Source organism: Mirounga leonina, unplaced genomic scaffold (assembly GCF_011800145.1).
Source record: "Mirounga leonina isolate KUSES-001 unplaced genomic scaffold, KU_Mleo_1.0 Mir_82, whole genome shotgun sequence".
Taxonomy (NCBI): Eukaryota; Metazoa; Chordata; class Mammalia; order Carnivora; family Phocidae; genus Mirounga; species Mirounga leonina.
Genome location: NW_023270825.1, coordinates 38751688 through 38772010, shown reverse-complemented (window position 1 = coordinate 38772010; position 20323 = coordinate 38751688). Strand labels below are relative to the sequence as shown.

At 48.1% G+C, this 20323-nt stretch overlaps 2 protein-coding genes across 7 annotated transcripts; both read right to left on the bottom strand.

The window, feature by feature from the left end:
• Positions 1-1363: 1363 nt before the first annotated feature.
• SIX1 (SIX homeobox 1) lies at positions 1364-6104 on the bottom strand. Its single transcript, XM_034992375.1, has 2 exons — positions 5245-6104; positions 1364-3219 (listed from the first exon to the last, which is right to left on the bottom strand). The coding sequence occupies exons 1-2, from the start codon at positions 5802-5804 to the stop codon at positions 2925-2927; spliced, it is 855 nt and encodes a 284-aa protein (XP_034848266.1). The 5' UTR covers positions 5805-6104; the 3' UTR covers positions 1364-2924.
• Positions 6105-9240: 3136 nt separating this feature from the next.
• Positions 9241-15208, bottom strand: LOC118002204. Of its 6 annotated transcripts, XM_034992520.1 has the most exons (4): positions 13552-15208; positions 13180-13334; positions 10666-10942; positions 9241-9821 (listed from the first exon to the last, which is right to left on the bottom strand). In XM_034992520.1, the coding sequence occupies exons 1-4, from the start codon at positions 13580-13582 to the stop codon at positions 9517-9519; spliced, it is 768 nt and encodes a 255-aa protein (XP_034848411.1). In that variant the 5' UTR covers positions 13583-15208; the 3' UTR covers positions 9241-9516. The 6 variants fall into 6 exon arrangements, 1 of the variants encoding a protein (XP_034848411.1); XR_004676981.1 differs by having other exon boundaries at positions 9241-9826; positions 13180-15208; XR_004676985.1 differs by lacking the exons at positions 13180-13334; positions 13552-15208 and adding an exon at positions 12267-12483 and having other exon boundaries at positions 9241-9826.
• Between the last annotated feature and the right edge of the window lie 5115 nt (positions 15209-20323).

Here is a 20323-nt window from a genome sequence, read left to right as displayed (position 1 = left end):
AATCGCCCTAATATTTGTGTGGTTTGTTTGTGTTGTTGTTGTGTTTTTTTTTTTTTTTTCATTTTACTTGGCAAAAGGCTGTAAGGTTTCGTCCTAAAAACACTATTTATAAGCCGTTGTTCATTACTTTGGCTATCATTAAGAAACCTGCAGAGGAGAAACGAAAAGTGGCTTTTGATTCAGTTAAACTGCGGCGCCGAGAAGATAAATTGGAGGTCCCTTAACAGCTGGTCCTCGAAGATTTCCTCAAGGAAAAAAAAATGTGGTTAGTTCCCCCCAATGATCGCTCTAAGATTGCCAAGAAAACTCACAGGAATATCCAGCTTTCTCGCCTCCTCCTGCTTGTCCCTAGTTCAGCCAGACTGAGCCGGGGATGGCGGAGGAAGGCATATTGTGCAATTTCTTATTAAACACATCTGGAATATGCACACTCTGAATCGAGTGCCAGGGATTTTACAAAGAGTTTATGACTGCGACAGAAAATTGTCCTTTTAACGAGTTTACAAGCAGTAATCACAGGGGTTTTTACAGGACTGGCCCGCTCTGCTCCTCGCCAGATCTGCAGACCTTTCTTTCCAAGATTCACCAACTGAGGGAGCAGGAAGTGGGCCCCGGCGCCCAGGGAAACAGACCTTCCACGAGTCTAAAATTATTCCAAGCGGAGCTGGAAGAGTGGGGGGTAGTCAGCGGAGTAGGAAGAGAGGGCATGTAAGAAATTAAAGTAATTGGCCCTTCCTTATTTTCCAGGGAGATTTCCGCGGTGTCCTTTGAAGCCTGTCAGGGTCATTGAAAGCTATCTTTGTGCAGGGTGTTTGTTTTGGGGAGTGAATGTGAAGAATGTGCGGAGATCCCCTGTGAGAGCCCCTCCTGCAGAGGGTGGCATTTCTCCGTGGCCCAAGACATGGAGAATAAACACCCTCGTGACTTAAATAAACACCAACTTAATGATCCAAAACACTAACAAGGGAGATTGGGACCCTGAGCTCCCAATCCAAATGATGGTCTCCCAGCGGCTGTGTGCACATCTGTCCATCACTGAGGGGGAAAAAATGACTTTATAAGTAAAAGTGACTACAGTTAAGTACAGTGATCCTTTCTCTTTTGAACTCAGTCAAAGCTATTTGACATTTAAAAAAAAAAAAACCAACTCATAATAAGGCCTAAATTCCACTCCCCACCCCATACACACACCTCAATCTCCTAGATCAGGACAGGAAAGATAGGAAAGAGTAAGAAAAAAAATGAATATATTAATAGTGACACGGATGAGGAAAAATCAAAATTATGAAACTGTCATGTCAGAAAATAAATAGACTCTCTCTGGGGAGCAATATTTTTACAAAGCACAAGCAAGCCAGTCCTGTTATCCTGAGTAGAATTTTAATAAATAATGCCATTTGTTTCACTAATTTTAAAAGCTAAATACAAAGATACATCATTTTTGCCCCAGGCAAAAATAATATGGAGCCTACATGATTACTGGGATTTTTCTGGACACTATCCGGCAGCAGCGCAAAGAGCTCTGGTCCTACTGGTCTGCTTTCTATTTATACAGATTAATTCACAATGTTGTTATCCTTGTTCAAGTGCCCCCCCCTTTTCTTTCCAAGCAGATAAATTATTTTACTTTCACAGTCTTGTCATAAACCCATTAATACAAAAGAGCGGGAGTTAACATATGAACGCTGTGGAGAAGAGCTAGTGGTAAACAAAACTTCATACCTAAATAATAAAAAAATAAATACCCCAAAGCTAATTTCACTCTTTTTCTGTCACATAATCAACTCAGTCACCACTCCTGGCTCAGGTGGTGGCCTTCAAAGTACCCTGCAATTCACAACCACCATTAAGTAAGAAAGCAAGAAAACTTCAAAAAAAAAAGAGGGGGAGGCCAATGACAGCAATACACAACTCACCTTTCAGAAACAGAATCATACTCCTGGTGTTCTACTAAGTTTTAATTTAGACTGGTTTAGGTACAATAGAAAAGAAACCTGAAAACACATGCTGTTTTAGTAACAAATACCAGGTTGCCAGATTTGTCGTATATTTTTGCAGGCTAGAAACTAGGAACAAAAGAAACCCTTAACAGGAGTAGGCTACAGATATGAAAGCTTCAAGGGCATGAGAAGTAATGGCATTCAGGAAAGTGTTTTTTTCACATTGGTACATTTTTAAAGTTTGCCATTAAAAAAACCCAAGAAAACAAACAACAACCAAAAACCCCACTAAATTTGACAAAAATAGTTGTATTACTAATGGTCACTGCTATTTCTAACTGCCTTACACAGAGAGCATTAAGACGTTTAGGCACTTTTTTTCCCCCCTAATACTGTTCTTTCATTTTAATCTACATAAAAGTGTTTAACACTAAATAATGAAAAATGTAAACTTAATTTTCCCCATCAGAAAGTTATAAGATCATATTTTTTCTATTCACCTTAAGAATGCAACCAGTTCCTCCTGGCTGGAGGCTCTTATTTTCACAATTTTGACTTCTCTCTCTCTTTCTTCATTTCCTTTTCCTCTTCCCAAAAAGACTTTTCCATAAATAAATTAAAAGGAAATATTTAAAATCCAGTTGATTTGTAATTCCCATTCACTGAAAAAAAAAAGAAAGGCTACTGAAGCTGGCACATGGATTGCCCAGAACCAAGACTGGGTGACTGGGTGCTTTTGTTTGTTTGGGTTTTTTTTTTTTTTTTTTCCTGATCTCTGCACTGGGATGGGAAATGCAAGAGTCGGAGAGAAGAAGAAGGCAACTAAGCTTGAGATTGCTGTTGGTTTTGAGTTTTAAAAAGATATTTGTGAAAGTTCACCATTCCTTTATATGCAGAGAACCCCAGAAACAAGCTGCAAAAATGTTCCTGATTTCTATTTACAGGTGTCCCTAGTCACTGCTTCCAGGCCCAGCCCCTCCCCACTTAAGACCCCAAGTCCACCAGACTGGAGGTGAGGGGGCCCAGCAGGGAGTCCTGGAGCTGATGTTGGTGGGCTTGCAGGCTGTGGCTGGGCTGCGAGGAGGTTAAGCCAGGGAGAGAATAGTTTGAGCTCCTGGCGTGGCCCATATTGCCCTGCAGCAGAAGTACCGAGTTCTGGTCTGGACTTTGGGGAGGTGAGAATTCTTCTTCTGAGCTGGACATGAGCGGCTTGCCCCCTTCCAGAGGAGAGAGTTGATTCTGCTTGTTGGAGGAGGAGTTATTGTTTTCGGTGTTCTCCCTAAGAAATAGAGGACAACACCATATGGTTAAAAAAAAAAAAAAAAAAAGTAGGTTAAAAAAAGTGTGAGTGGAAGGAGGGGAGCTGGAAGAAGGAAAGGGCCATTGTGCAATCAGTCATATACCCGAATGGAGGAGCTGTGCCCTCCCACCCATTCCCAAGGGTCCTGGGGGAAGTAAGGAGGCAGAGGAGTCTGGAGAAATGGGGAACTACGGACAGAGCTTGTGGGGAGCCAGGTCCTTTCCTCTTCCAGATTTTAGAAAGCCAGATCAGTAGGACTTATGTGAAACACAGAAATTACTTTAAAAATTTTGTTCAAGCAGTTATTTTTAAATACCTCTCAACCAGCACCACATTTAGAAGTAATTAAGTTTGAAAGTCTTCCAACAAATAGTTGTTGGTGATAAAGAAAATGATCAGAGGACCAACAGAGCCCCACGCGCAGATGTCTAGGGTGAATCAAGTCAATTGCCCTGTTCCCATCTGAGGAAACAATTAAACGTCGAGTTTCCCTGGCCCTGCCCGGAGGTTGCGGTTTCAGAAGCACAGGACAGGTCATGGGAAGTGGTGTCCGGAGCAGCCCAGTGACCTGAGTAAACACAGGGAGCGAAGCCGATTTCAGCAGGGAGTGGGCCCTCGGGCCTGGCTTACAGGACGACCGTTTTGTAACTAAAATCTAACTGGAACCGTATTGTCCCTGGCCCCGTGTTAGTCGCCCAGTCCTGAGTCCCTCAGAGCCCCCCTCTCAAACCCCCTGTCGGACACCCACAGCAGCGCACCGTTTCCCCGCAGAGGAAACTTCGAGACCCCGCTCCGCCCGAGAGCCGGTGCGGCATGCCCGGGCGTCGGTCCGGATGCTCGGTGCTGGCAAACTTCAGCATTTCGAAGCCCTGACCGCTTCCGCCTTCAGGCCCATCCTCCTCGGCCCCAGCGCCTGCCTGGCTCCCTCTTTCTCTCCCCGGCCCTCCCAGTCTCTCGCCCAGAAAAGCCACTGCAGCCGAGAGGATCCAGGCTCCACGCTTTTCCACCCAGAGGGGAACGCAGAGGCGACATGTGCGGCCCCCAGGCTCGGAAGCGAACAAAGGAAACCCAGCCCTCCCGGGCGCTTAGGTTTCCCCAAAACTCCTCGGCTTCCCGGAGCGCCCTCGCCGCCGCCGCCGCCGCCTCCCCGCGCTCTTCCGAACCTCGTCCGGAAACTGCACAGCAAACGGATGGAGCGGGGCCAGGTGGACCGGGGTGTTCGCGCGAGGAGGGCGGAGGCGGAGACAGGTTAAAATAAGATTGCCTTCTGAGCTCCAGAGAGAAGTCTGCGACTGGGGACCCCTTCCTCATCCGGGCCGGCGGCGCGGACCGCCAGATGCACCCGCCGAGGCAGCGCGACACGCGCGAGGCAGCCCCGAGAGGAGCAGGCGCCAGATAATGAAGCGCCAACTCTTCCAAAGCCCTCTTTTCTGTGGATTTCTTTTAAAAGTCTCCTCCCTTTGTACAGCTCGTACGGAATGAAGCGGCGACCTCTCGCCCAAAAAGCCTACCAGGAGAGAGCGAGTACGGAACGCGGCGGGAGTGGGGACAGAGCAGATGTCTCAGGCCAGCTCCACCCCTCGGGGAGCAGGAGCAGAGAGGTTCGCTACCCTCAGCCCCCACCGAACCCCTTTCCTGGAGACACCAATCAACACTTCCCCTGTAGTGGATCTCGAAACTCACTCCGCACCCCCCACCCCCACTCGTCGCCCCAGCCAACCAGGGAGGCATGAAAAACAAACCTAGCGCCAATATTTCCTGACACTCACACCCCCAAGAAGCCCACGCGCGGGCGCTCAAATCAAATGACTCCCCATCCCTAGCAAGCGATCTCAGAGTTCATGAACTTTCGCTGCAGTACCGCGGAGGCCTGGGCGCCGCCCCGCGGACGGGCTCCAGCCGGCCGGGAGGACGCGGTGGCGGGTGCCAGCAGGGGCGAGAAGGGGCGGAGGGGAAAGGAAGGCTTCCCGGGGTCGCCCGAGCAGCGGGAAGCACGCCGCGTACCTTTCCTTGGCCTCCGCGGCCCGGTCTCTTTGCCTCCGGTTCTTAAACCAGTTGCTGACCTGGGTGGTGGTGAGCCCGGTGGCCTCGGCCAGCTCCCGCTTCTCACGAGGCGAGGGGTATGGGTTGTGCGCGTACCACTCGCGCAGCACGCCCCGTGACTTCTCCTTGAAGCAGTAGCTGGTCTCCTCGCCGTCCCAGATGGTGCGCGGCAGCGGGAATTTTCGGCGCACTCGATATTTGCCCACCGCGCCCAGCGGCCGGCCGCGCAGCTTCTCGGCCTCCACGTAGTGCGCCTTCAGCCACAGTTGCTGCAGCTTGGGATGGTTGTGAGGCGAGAACTGGTGGCTCTCCAGGATCTTGTAGAGCTCGCGGAAGTTCCCGCGGTGGAAGGCAACCACGGCCTTGGCCTTGAGCACGCTTTCGTTCTTGTGCAGGTGGTCGCAGGCGGGGAGCGACCACAGGAACCTGCCCAGACGCTCCAGGTTCCCGCCTTGCTGCAGAACTTCGCACACGCACGCCACTTGCTCCTGCGTGAAGCCGAACGACGGCAGCATCGACATGGCTGGGGCCTGCCGAGGTGCACTGCCCGGGCGCACGCGGCAGGGAGCAGCGCCGAAAAAGCAGGGGGCGGCAGCCGCAGGGAGGGGGGCGCAGCTGCTCCTAACCCCCTCCCTAGGATTTCCGTAGGCGAAAAAGCTGGTCGAAATTTAGGGCTGGGCGGCCGAGGAAGAAGGACGAGGGGGGGGCGGGGCGCTGGACACCGAGCGGCCGGCTCACTCCGCAGCCTTTTGGGCCTCTCTGGCTCCGGCCTCCCGCCTCCCGCCGGGTTGATGCTGCTCGTTGCCGGGGAACTTGGTTTCTGTTCTCCCCGCAGCGGCCTTAAAGCGCGCAGCGTCCCCCGGCGCGCTGATTGGCTGCGGGCGGCGCCTATCCGGGGCTGGCCAGCCCGCGCGCCGCCGGGCCAGGCAGCGAGGCCGCGCCGCCCCGCGCGGGGAGGGCGCGGCAGTGGAGCCCGGGATAGGGAGTGGTGGGAGGAGAAGGACCCGGAGAGGTGGGAAGAAGGGTGAGAGGGGGGAGGAGGGAGCCGCGCTGCCCGGGGGCGGGGGGTGTGAGTGGGTGAGCGCGTCAGGACCCTGCAACGTGAGCCCCCTCTCCAGTGTCACCTAAGGGCAGCCGTGCACATCTCTGCACAAATCAATGACTCCAGACCTTATAATTCCTCTCCTCTTCCTCCGTACCCCTGTCCCTGTCCCTTGCAGACTTGCCCTTTGCCGGTGAGCTCATATTTAATTACCTTAATGTTGGAATGAATAAATAATGGATTGATGAATAGCTTAGGGAACGCGATAAATAATACAAGATCAGAACTGGGCTCCGGGCTGCAGCCTCTGGAAGAGTGGCTTCTCCCCGGCTGACTTCAACTCTAGGAGCCTAATTTCCTCCGCCGTTCTTCCTTCGCCCCCACCGCCCTCCATAGGGCACAAGTATTCCCAGCTGGATAGCGCTTCCCTCATTTTCAAGAGGCCACGACTATTTGGGACCATGCGAAGAGCTGTTTAGAGCATTGTTGCTGAGCAAATAAAGATTCTGAGGGTTCATTTGTGATTTGGTATCTTAACGTTCTGTGGTTTAAGCGGGCAGCTTTCTGGACTCAGTTTCCCCATCGGCGCGTTTGCGTTTTCCATTCCTCTGCTACTGAGGAATGCCGAGAAGCTTTACTTGCTATTAGCAAAAATGCTTTGGGAACCTCGAACGAAAGGCGCTGGATGGGGTGTAAATTAAATAAAACTGTGTCCGGCTCCAATAGCCATCTGATTGTAACCTAATCCTTGCCCTGCTCTGAGAGGGACACTGCCCTCAAAGCCAGGACGACAGCGGCTCCAAGAAGATTAAATAAAGAGGGGTGTGTGTGTGTGTGTGTGTGTGTGTGTGTGTGTAGGTTGCAACGCAGGCCTATTTTACAGCCAGGGAATGAGAGATGTCCTGCAATTTCAGTCCCACCATCTGTTATTTTGTGTATATGTGGAGAATGTTTAGTAAAACTGTACAAACAAATGAAGCTGTAATTATCTTAAGCCTCATTTGCACACCTTGTTCCAAAGCAATTATTAAAAAGATTTTGAAAACAATTAGTGTCTCTAAACAAAGATAATCTATTGTCAGTAGCTGAGACTGGCAGCAGATAAGAACAATGCGGGAAGATAAGGGGAGCAGAATGGTAGAAGGAGAGTGACTTTATAACTATACTTATCTCTGATTAGATAAGTTCAAAACAGAATTTTAAGTACACTTCAAAAATGCTTTTGATTTAAATGCACCCTCTTAGTGAATGTGAAGAACAAACTCTAGGCTCTTTAAACTTGCTTGTCTTCTTCAAATATGTTTTGATTACATTAGCCAGAGCCCAGCTCCACAGAACCATTTATGTATTAAGACATAAGTGGGAGAAGGAGCACTGCATAAGTTTCCCCTGGTATTATTTATATGGTTTCAAAATAATGTGCCCAGTTCAGTGCACCCTGCAATGTACATTTTAAACTCATGAAGGGTTTCACCCTTCTGTCCTGGCTGTCTCTCCAGAGGTACCAAGTAGAGAGAAGCTGCTTCTCCCCTGAACTCCCACACAATGCATTTTTGCATCCTTAAAATTCTGCAGTATCCCATGCAATTAGACCTTGGAAATAGATGCTGATATTTCATTACCTTTAGAGTTATTTTTTTTAAAAATCCATGTAATGGGTGCATAATATTTCTTTTCTTTCTTATTTTTCTTTTCTTTTTTCTTTCTTCTTCTCCTTCTTCTCCTTCTTCTCCTTCTTCTCCTCCTTCTCCTTCTCCTTCTCCTTCTCCTTCTCCTTCTTCTTCGTGCGTATTATTTCAAAAGGGCCCCTACCATATGGTGTGCCCAATGACTTACTTTCTAAACTGGAAGCCTGGCACGGCTGAGCCCAAGCCCATGTGTCTGGTAATTTTCCCTCGCCGTCTTATTTTAGTGCTCATGATGTTTCAGATGAAGTCTTAAGGAGCTGCAGTGTCCTGCCAGAAGGAACGTCTCTTCTTGGAATAGTCCTTATTGACATGGCAGCTGTATGAGGACCAGAACGGAAGCTTAAACTCCGCTCTAAAAATCAGTTAATACCCTCAAGTCTGGAGCAAGTGCGCAGAATTAAAATGTGTGTGTAGGGGGTGGAGGGTCTGTAAGTCCAGCCACGTCTCTGAAAAGACAAACGGTAAGTTGAGTATGGGGTGTACTTTATAATTAACAATTTTGTATAAGGAAATGAGGCGTAGCTTGGACAAATAAGGGCAGGTATAAATTTACAGGGGATGACGAGGAGCAGAAAGATGGCAATTAGACACCAATATGACCACCTTTTTTTCTGCTTCCTCAGACCTCTCTGCCCACTTCTTTTCATCTTTCTTCAAAAGGAGCAAGGACGTGAGAGACGTTGGCGACAACTGGGGAGATGACCGCGTGGGTGCCGCGATTGCGGCACCGCGATGATGAGCTGTGGTGCTAGTCCTCAGAGGCCGGGCCCGGGCCCACCAGCCTTTCTCCTTGCGTTTAATCCAATAGATCGCGGGACTAGAAAGGAGAGGTGCTATTCGCATTGTACCAATGAGCCTACCTACTATTTCGATTCCTTGGTTAGGGAAACCAATTGTTATAAATGTTAATTGTTGGCTCGGATATATAAGGTTTCCCAAAATGGAGCCTTTCAGTGAAAACCACTAAAAGAGGTAAAATGACATGAATTTACAAACCACATAAACCAAATGATCCATTTTAAATCGCACACAGAAAGGTTTGAGTTGTTCTAGTAACTTAAAACCTTTGCTGTCAATGCAAATCACACGAAAAACAGAGATGCGTCGGAGATTTAAAGGGAACGAGCAACTATAGCTGCTGCCCTTGCTGCTTCTCGGCGGCTCCCGAGGGTAACGCGGCTGGCGACCGTCGCCCGACGCCTGGTTTCGGCTCTTCTGTGCCTCCTCAGTGCAGGTAACCGCCGGGTGCGCACAACCGGTTTCTGGAAAAGGCCAATGCACTAGCTGCTGGTGGGGTTTCTCGGCTGGGTCGATATATAAGGCCTTGGTTTAAAAACCTCTGTGTGGAACCCACTTGCTTCCCTTCTGGCTTGGAGAGAGATGCTTTGGGGCCCCCGGCCCGCTTTCTTGGCATTCCTTCGCCATCAAGAACTACAGCGGGGATCTTACTCTACCTACAGATATTTGGAAGGGAAGAGCATCGGGAGGTGTTCCTTCAATAAATTAGCGTCGTCGTTCTGGGGCAGTGCGGAGACTCCCCAAATCCTGGCTGCAGTGACAACATTCACCTTTTTCCTCTGCTTGGTTGGAAACGCCGGGTGCCCTCGACCCTTGGGATCCCGGGCTGCGACGGCCAGCACGGCGCCGGAGCAGCCGCCCCCCTGCCTCCTGGGGGACCGTGCTCCCGGCGAGGTCTGAATAGGCCGAGGACTCAGGCAGGGAGATTTGCGGACCCCGAGAAGAGAAACTCAAAACCAGTCCATTAGTAAATGAGTTTTGTGTTGTCAAGGCTCTTTCCCATCCACTTGCTGTTCTGAAAAATAGATCACGTTTCGTTATCTTTAGTGGGAATCTGCAACGTGACACCGGATCCGCGCGGCCCCCGCCTCTCTCCCTCCCTCCTTTCCAACCTCGTTCGGCAGGGCCAAGGGGAGCCGGCCGGCCTCCGCAGCTTATTTCTGAACAATGAAGATTTGTCTGTTCCCCTAATATATTTATGTATGTATGGAAAGAGGCAGTTTTCTCCTGGAAGCGGGAAGCTGCGAGGAGAGCCTCCCACTTCCTTGGTGAGAAAATCCAGCGCCAGCCCAAGACGCCAGGAGACCGGCGCCCCCCGCCCACACCTGGACAAACAGAGCGGGCTGCTAGCCCGGCTTGCTGCTAAAAACCCTGCCGCCCCGCGCGGCTCCTGAAAATACAGGCTCCGCATTGTCCCAGGGGCGGGGAAAGGAGACGAAGACCAGCACTGAGAGACAGCACTGCGAGGGAACTCAGATTGGAGGACAGGGCTGGGCTGTGGGTTTGGAGAGCCTATCCTCCCTTGTGTGTGTCCTCCCACGTCTGGTCTCTCTCTGTGTGTCCCTCTAACTTCTCTGTTTTCATTCTGAAAGAGGAAACTCGTTTATTTTGTGTGCGAACCTCGTTTCTCATTTCTCATTTATTCTCTTATCTCTCACCCTCTCTCCCTCACTGTCTCAATCTCATTGTTCTGTTTCTCTCTGTCCTTCTGTCTCTGTCTCTGTCTCTCTCTCTCACACACACACACACACACACACACACACACACACACACCCTCGGGATCTCTTTATTTCTCTCTGGCGGGTCCCCTCCCTTCCGCCAGGCTCCGGGCGCCTGCATCTTTCTGCCGCGGACCTGAGGTTTCACAGACAGAGGGTGCTGGCGCGGGGCAAGTCAACGCTGAAGTCCGGGCAGGGGCATCGCGCTCAGCCTGGAGACCAGCTAAGCTAAGCGGTGGCGTCGACAAAACGTGGGGGAGCCGGTGGGTAGGGCGGAGGAAGAAGGTGGGCTGGCCACCTGGACGGAAAGGGCCGCCTTCAGCTGCGTTCTGAGAAGGCTGTGGCTGAGGGACTCGCCAATGACCATATTTGAGCCAGAAGATGCCACTCGACACCAGATGCCAAGCACCTTTCTAGAAAATGAAGGGGAGTGTTATAAGAATCCATTCTTAAGAACTGAAGACACTCTTGTCACCTTTTTATTAATATCATCTTAGGGCAAATTTACAAAAAAAAAAAAAAATCTTCAAGAGTCCTTATCTTCCACTGAATTTCCAATCAACTTTTTTCTCAACTAATGTACATCCTGAATACCGCATCTGTCTAAGCTAAGAAGAATTTCCTTTTGGGAGGTGAAAGCCTGCAGCTCCTCCTGTTCAGAGGAAAGTGCTAGTGACGGTAATGCAGGGTGACACTAAATAAACAGTTAGGGTGGACTGGAAAGATGGAGTTAATTATCCAGTGAGCTGCGTTTCAGCCCAGACCATCAGGGGCTGATTTGTTTTGGCTCACAGTCCAAGGAAGGAGACAAACACTCTCTTCTCTACATCTCTTAGGGATCCTGATCACTGGTGTCTCAAACAAAACAAAAAACAAAAGCCACTACTTAGGTATCACTATTTCAATTAAAATTTGGGTTATTACACCTCTACAGACTCTGCAGAAAATGTCTACTCCACTACCCCCTAGCCCTGGAGAGAAGACCCAAAGTAACCCAAAACTGCACTCCCCAAATCCTTTTTTAAGAGGCCCCCTGGTAAGGAAAGTGTACATCCAGCACCCCCACCTCATCTTTTCCCTTAGATTCTTACAATTTTATATAACTACATGTTCATAAAAACTAAGATGTTGGCCTGGTTTTCACGATGGTTTTACTCCTTCCCCACCCCCCCCAAAATCAGGCTTCTTGAAATTTAAGATGCAATTAGATTTATTGTTTGCGTGATTCAGTGACTATCCAGTTTCTTCAGGTAAGCCTGCACTTATATATAAATCCTAGTAACTTAAAACTTCTTCCTCCCCACGTTACTCTTCCCTCCCTCCCCTCAGCCCCCTCCCACCGCACTTCCCCGGCACATTCTGATATTAATAATCCCTGGCTGCCCCTCTTTCCGGGTCATTACGGTACTGCTGGTCTCTAATCAATCCTAATGCGATGGCAATTGGAGTCCCTGATGACTGCGGCTCGGGTTTCTTGTAATGGCTCTACCACATTTTCCTGGACCTCCTCCTTTAACCTGAGATGCCAGGGGGACGAGTCCCTTCTCGGCTGCTGATTACTTCAAGATGTGGGGGCTGGTTTGAGCAGAATGAGAAAGAGACACGCGCACAGCGTGGCTACCACTGTGGGCTGGGCGGCTGGGGCTAGCAAAGGCGTCTGCACACCCGGCGCCGCACCCGAACTCCTTTTGCTACTCTCTTTTTTCTTTTCTTCCCATTTTCCAGGCCCAAACTCACCCTGGCGGACAGAGATGAAGATTCTTAAAAGCTTTTTTTTCGTCTTCTTTTTTTTCCTTCTCCTGATAATGGCGATGCTTCGTGGTCTCTGGGCCTCTGCCGTTCCCGCGGGTTCCCAAAATGCAGCGTCTGCCTGGGCTCCCAGGCCAGGCCTGACCCTCGTTCAGCAGTGAAAGCCTCTCCCCATTCGTCAGAGCCGACTCTCTTTGCACGTAGTTATTTTCTCCCAGTGCAATTCCCTCCTCCCCAATTTTAGCGTACTTGTACCTAAGAGGAACAGGAGTTTTATCCATCTTTTCTCGCTGACCCTCGACGTCTCTTCCCTTCTTTACTCCAGTAGTGCCTGAAACTCTGCCGAGGCCCGGTCATGCCAGGATATGACCCTCTTCTCTTTCAACCTCCGAGGGTCCATCGCTCAGAATCTTTAATCACTAGGGACAAAGGCCCGACACTTCTTTTTGGCTGATGCCATTGGGAGAGACAACCAAGAGTTAGAACTTGCCCTAGACCTCCTTCCTCCACCCCTACGAAATCTCCCTAGCTTACCCTACCCTGGTCCAGGCCCCGCAGCGAGGCGATCAGCACGTTCTCGGCATTTGTATTCTTCCATTTCTCAGCCTAAAGCCATTTAGCGTAACCCGAGCCTAGGATAATTGCCACGTTTCTGCCGCGATACTTCTAAAAACAAGATAATGCTTCTGAATTGCGGAAGAAAGTGCTGTGGACAAATTGGGCGCTGAGCTGCCGAGATGGATCGCTTTGTTAGGGCGGCGGTGGTTTGCGACTCAATTAGTGCATTTCTGAGAGCTGCTTGCGCGCTGGAGCCGGGTCAGCTCGAGGGGAACTACCCCTGTGGCTCCCAGGCGCAAGGAGAGTTTGGGGGAAGGTGTGTGAAAGTACTTCAGGCCTGTACCTGTGTCGGTGAAAATCCACGCCATAGGAAATGTTTTTGCAGTCCCACACGAATACATTGGGTTCTAAAGGATCCAGATGTTTGCGGACAGAAGCTTGACAGCCTCCGCTCTGAATGGGCCGAGCGGCATTTGTCTGAAGCGCTAGTCCTCTGAGCTGTGTGGAAAGAAATACTGGGTGGAGCGTGCTGGGAAGATGCCCACTCATGCCCCTCCGCGCGTCTCGCCCACCCGCCTGGGTTTGGATTTTGCAACAACTTTTCTAACACCGCGGCTGTGCCCTTCTGCAAGCCCGCAGGGTGAGGCTTCCAGAGCTGGCAGACCGCGAGGGACGCGTTTAGGGCTTGGAACAAGGCTATAAGAACTTTCCTTGCCTCCACTCAAGTTCACTCGCCACCCTCCCATCACCCGGCTTGCAGATCCAGGTCCACTTTTGGCCGGCGGATCTTGCGGACCGGGATAAGCCGCTCTGCCAGGTGCGCGCGCGCGTCCAAGTCGCCGCGTGCGCGCTCGCGCGCGGAAAAGAGCTCGCAGCCCCGCCCCCCCGCCCGCGGGCAGTGCCTAGGCCGGGGAGCCAGGCCTCGCTCGGGTCCCACCGCCTGCGCCCGGAACCCCTCCCTGGGGCCACGCGAGAGCTCTCCGGCGCCGCGTGTGCGCCGGGGACAGCTCCGCCCAGAGCTGCAGCCAGAGGTCGGGCGCTCCGGCCCCGCCAAGCGCAGGCCTCGGACCCCGCCGCTGTCGTGGGTTGTTCCCCGAGGCGATTATTCGCGGGGGCGTGAAGGAGGGGACCGGGCTGAGGAGGGCAGGGGCAAAAAGCAGGCGCGCGGAGGTCAGCGGAGCAGGGAGGGGGTCCGGGCGCGGCGGGCGCGGCCGCAGGAGAGAGAGGGCGCTGTCTTCCTGGCAAAGGATCCCCGGGCTGGCCGGCAGGAACTGAAACAAAAAAGAAAAGAAAATCTGCCGGCTGAGTCCCGGGGGTGAGGGGCGCGCGGGGGGAGGGGCTAGTTGGCCCGGCGGATTCTCGGCCCACCGCCCGGGAACCGCCTGGCCTGTGGTGGCCTTGCCAGCGCCGAGTAGCCCCGAGCCGGACTCGCAGGAAGGGGATCTTCCCTGGGTTCCTTTAGCTTTCCCCACAGTTGCCTTCTTTCAGGGCCATCCTCCCCTCGCTTTCTTCCTCAGAGAACTGGAGGTGTTGGGTAGGGTCGGTCTCGCTTCACTGACGATCGAGGTGCCCCAGTTTCCCCGAGGCGAGCAGGGAGCGGAGCGATTCCGGATTCCCTTGCCCGGAGCGGGGCCGGCTTTTCGGTTTCGTGAATTCTCCAGAAGGAAACCCGGACGCCGACCAATCTTCAAATCGAAGCCTCGCAGCAAGTGGCCTCACCTGGTTTGGCCGCGCCTTGCCCAGGAACAACGAAGAGAAGACCCTCTTATTTACCGTCACCAGTTAGCCGGGGCGCACACTCAGAGACCAGAGGGTCCCGAAGACAACTGCTGTCAACCATTCCCCACCCAAACCCACAAATCTAAAAACTGAATTTATATGAATTCAGGAGAAACTGCTATCCCTCCATTCCAAAAGTACATACTTCTGCTCTGCCATCTACAAAGGAAAATGTGTTCTTGTCTTTCCGTGCTCGTAATAAAGAAGGCGAAGCAAAGCAAAAGGATCCCAAAGTCCCTCATCTTCTGTCTTGAAAGGTCCCTCTGTATTAACGGATGTGGTAAAAGGCCCTCCTGGTTTTTACATAGATGACCAGAACCGAACCTCTCCTTACACGTCTGTCACCAGAGAGTCTCAAGCTCCAGTCTCCATGTGAATTTTTTGGGGAGTAGAGACTCTTCCATAGCCCTTCCGGTAGAATTTAGGTGGCCCTGTAGTTCCGCCTTTGGCAAGAGAGCAATTTCCTAGGAGTAACTGGGTGGCCTGGCTGCAATCCGCCTGCCTCTTCACATTGAGAAACACTTCTCTTGCGGGAACGTCTGTTTCTATTCATCCGATTTTCTAATTTCTTTGATCAGCTTAAATATTTTCTTGGCAAACGGAAATTGACCATGCCATGAATATGATAACAACCTGCTTGGAAAAAAAGCTATTTTGTTTCCAAGCAGCAGGAAAAAAAGGGTGGGGGTGGGGGGAGCTGGCTGGTTAGGAATGCCTATAACAGATTTCTGCACAAACATCTTTGCAGTCTGAAGCAGCCTTGTGAAGCTGCCTTTTCCCTCAATACAGTTTCTTCCCTTTCTCCCCTCCCCTCAGATAAACACACACCTGGCCTCCTAAAAGTCTTTGATAGTCTTTATAAAAAAAATAGAACTTCAATAGACGCCTCTGGAGAATTTCCCTTTAAAACATAGATGAAAGGCAAGGTTAATACAATGTTCTCTTAATCCCTTTGCCTTCTGAGTCAAAATAAATATTTTCTTCTGCATATGATTGTACATCCTGCCATTTGGCTGTGGCTATAAGCAAATCGACCTGTAATAAAAGTGTTTTGAGGCTGTGTATTAAATGCAGTTCGCTTGAAATCAAGGGGATGGTGAGGGAGGGAGGGAGGAGTCTTACTTCACAGGCAAGAGTTGGTGGGTTTCTGAAAAAGCTGCAAGAAAAGGACCTTTCACCTCTCATTAGTGATGGCATCAGTGCTCGGGCAGAGTGGAGCTGAGGTCATGTTACATATGGCACACAGTCTGCTCTGCACTTGAAACGTCAGCTTTGAAATTTTAGAGAGGGGAAAGGTCATCTTTAATAAGCTAAAGTCTGGGGCTCCCATTGCCCTCCTCACAAACTGGGTGGGTGTCCATATGCTTCAAACCTTCTGCACAAGTTTTGTTGTTGTTGTTGTTTTAATTTGTAGTTTTAAGCTGATTTTTTTTCACATCTTCAAGTTGTAATGTTTTCAGCTGTTAATACTCCAAAAGGACTTTCATTTTTAGAATGACTCTGTCATCTTTCCTTTTCTTTTTACGTAATCATAAAACCGTCTGTTCTGAGTGATAGCTTTTAGAACTCAACTTCCCAGGAGAAATGAAGTGTATCTGTCCATCTGCATACATGGATCCAGACATGTGTGCTATAGGGTTACTCTTCCGAGTGGGTAATTTAGACTTCACTCTTACGCACTACATAATTTACTGAACCTTCAAAACATTAAAACTTCCATATTATGTAAAAGCTCTAGTTTCTGAAAACTTCCTGGGTACTACCAAAATTTTTCATGCCAGTTACTGAAATTCCACATTTTATTTTTACCATGTGGGGGAAACTCTCAAATCAGAACGTATTGGTTCTTCCATAAGGCTTAAAGTTAAGGCTAGCTGACAGATGCTATAATGGTAGATACAGCACTGAAAAAAAAAGTGCTAATATCTTACTTCCTTGTTCAGAAAATATTAGGAACATTTGTGAATGTTTAATCCTCAGATTTGTTCAAGAGGTGAAGTCAACCAAACCCAAGCCACTGAACTATACCCAGATCTCTTTGTGCCACTGTCAAGATGGATATAAATATTTTTCTTTCATGTAACTCTGCAAGGAACTTCTCAGTAGGGACTCAGTTCCAGAAACTTTTTCTCCACATGGGCCCACTGTCCAAGAGGAGCAACCTTACCACACCATCACATGCATTCCTCGCTTACTGTTCTTTATATCTGTCAATCCATTTAGTCTGTTTATCATAGATCCCAGATTTGGGTTGTTTTTCAATTTTTCAGTTTTTTTCTTCCTTTGCATAAAACATATATTTTATCCTTATAAAATAAACTTTTTAAAAAAGTAAACTCTACACCCAAGGTGGGGCTCAAACTCAGGACCCCCGAGATCAAGAGTCACATGCTCTAACTGACTGAGCCAGCCCGGAACCCCTTGTCCTCACAAAATAAACTTTAAAATATAAGACAACTATGTATGGTAATCAGGATCAGATAGTAGACTCAATTTTTAGAAATTTCTTCTCCCACTCTGCAAATTGAAAACATTGGAACTATCTTCAAATATCCTCTTGAGCCAAATAAGGTTCCAGAACATTACTAAAGAATTTAATGATTGTGATATGCAGATAAGTGTTAGTTTTGCTTTGTTTCTAGCTAGAGTCTCAAAAATCTTTAATTTTGGATGAGCAAAAATTTAAAAGAACAATCCACAAACTAGCAACTGAAACTATAGATGGTAGAATGATTTCATAACCAAGATGACAACAAGTAAATAATTTATTTCTAATCACTTTCCTACATTAGGGTTTACTGCTAATAAGCTAGTGGACTTTGTAATACTTCAGCTAACCCAAAGCACTTGAGGCTTTGATGGCCCAAATGGTTTATTAAGTTCAATCAATCTAGTCGATAGAAAGTCAAGATAAAGATGTAAACACTAGATAGTCTTAGGGAATGCATGTGTGTTTGGGAGGGAGGTAATGTTGCTTTTTCTGTTTGTTTGGGGGTTTTTTGACTAAATTTTAAAGCTTCTAAAAGTAGTACTCCAGGAAAATTTAAGAGCTGATTATGTCACCCAGTTAGCCTGAAAAAAAAGAAGTGAAATATTTCAAGAGGCAGGTTCATCATTGACAGGTCGATAACTCATTAAAGGCCTATGAAAGGAATACTAATAATTTACACTTTTTATGGGATCCCTCACTCAAGAAACTTTGACATTTTACAAGCCTGATCTCACTCATGTTCTCAGAACTTTGGGAGATAATATCCTTATTACAAAGAGTAATTATCCCTATTATAAAAATACGGCAGAGAGGTTGTATAATTTGCCCATGGAATTATAATTTAGAGGCAGTGTGAGGGTGAGAGCTATGAATCTCAGTTCCTTCCCAGTTTATTTAAAAAGCAATTTTCCAGAAACAGCTCAATGATTAAAGTGATTTAGATTTAGTGAGTCCTTATAAAATATTATTCTCCTTAAGTTAGACTCTAAAATTCAGATTCCAGACTTGTGAGAAATTTCATAAATGTCTTTAAGTTATCAAGAAAAAGAAAATGTAACATGAAGTGGCATCAGTCCACATGGGCCAGGTAGTTCTTCCATCCTGTCTGGAAATACGCAATAGTCTTAGTTGGTACAAATGACATGTGGGAGGAGACATACAGATTACAGAACCATGAGGTAATTACTACAGCTTAACTGTCCCACAGAGAAACTATTAAGTGTTCATAAACAGGGTTACAATAGAATACATATTCTGTGACAAGATTGGGTTGTACTTTCAATGCTTATCATTGTTTTCTTTGGCTTATTTAGGAGAATATTAGAAATTCCAGAAAATTAAGGATTTAGTTAATCTTTTTTTTTTTTTTAAGATTTTATTTATTTGCGAGAGAGACAATGAGAGACAGAGAGCATGAGAGGGAGGAGGGTCAGAGGGAGAAGCAGACTCCCTGCTGAGCAGGGAGCCCGATGTGGGACTCGATCCCAGGACTCCAGGATCATGACCTGAGCCGAAGGCAGTCGCTTAACCAATGAGCCACCCAGGCGCCCCGGATTTAGTTAATCTTAAGGGCAGTGTTTCACAAACTTAGTGGGCAAGCAAATTACCTGATGCACTTGTAAAAATTCAGCTTACTGAACCCTACCCCCAGAGCTTCTGATTCCTTAGGTTTAAAGTGAAACCCTGGAATCTGCATTTTAACAAGCACCCTGGGTGATTTTAATGCAACTGATTAATGGGCTATTCTTTGAGGATAAACATTCACTCTGCCTGAGGTAGGAGTATTTAAAAAATGAAGGTTTTATCAGCAGGAATAAAGTTTAAACTCCAAATTTTGATCTAACCAGAATTTACTCTTCTCTGTATAATTTCAAAAGAGGAACTTTAGGTTTTTGCTGGTGGGGAGGATCTTTGGGTTTCTGAAGAATTTCGTCGGCATTAAAATGTGGGGTGCCTGGGTGGCTCAGTCAGTTAAGTGGCTGCCTTTGGCTCGGGTCATGATCCCAGGGTCCTGGGATCGAGCCCCATATCAGGCTCCCTGCTCCTCGGGAAGCCTGCTTCTCCCTCTCACTCTGCCAGCTCCCCCTGCTCTTACACCGTCTCTCTCTCTGTCAAATAAAGGAATTTTTTAAAGAATTTTTAAAAAATTAGGGGCACTTGGGTGGCTCAGCCGTTAAGCGTCTGCCTTCGGCTCAGGTCATGATCCCAGGGTCCTGGGATGGAGCCCCACATTGGGCTCCCTGCTACGTAATAAGCCTGCTTCTCCCTCTCCCACTCCCCCTACTTGTGTTCCTGCTCTCGCTATCTCTCTCTGTCAAATAAATAAATAAAATCTTTAAAAAAATTTTTTTAATTAAAAAAATTAAAAAATAAAATCCGCTGGTAGGTAGAAATTTCTATTTTAGCTAGTAATTTCTAGCTAGTAATTAGATAGAAATTGTCCTCTTTAAGAGATTGCTTCTGCTGAATGTGTTAGCAGAGAAGTGACAACAGACCAGGAGAATGAGACAGGAAGGAAAAATTTTTGAGGAAAACCTAAGCACCAGTCACAAAAATAAAGCAAATCTCATTGGCCAAAGAACAGTGCCTAGGAGTGTGACAGAGAACAAGGAGTCACTATTGTCTCCCAAATGCCACTTGAAAAACCAAAAGGCTTTTTTAAACATCTCTCAGTGTGCATGACACCTTTAGAATAGTGTAATAGTGTAAATGGGCTCCAATCCCTTAAGATCTGCAAGAAATGAAGATGTTCTGGAGAGTTGGCACACTATAATACAAGGAATGGAAAATAAAATTTAGGAGGAAACGAAAAGTGGTTGTCTACACTTCAAATAGTGGTCATTTGTTGCTTATGAAGGTATAGAAGAGTTTTATAATAAATAACACAACCACATAAATCATGGCTTCTTGCTTATAAGAGGGGGATTAACTATTGGAAAAGGTTAACAATCATAATTTATTACTTTTCTCCTTTAAAGATCATTTGAAAATGAGATCATGGAAACATAGACACCAGACCCTTTGTTCATCAGTTGAACCTGACACTTGACATAGAATCCCTCAAAAAACGTTTTTGATGGGACGACCCCAACTCTGCTTAAACACTTGAGTAATGGAGAACTCACTACCTGACATTTGTTTTGGGTGTTTCGAGAGTTGCCAAAACAGGAAAGATACAAATGGTGGTAACAAAGTCACTTGGAATCCATGGTCCTGT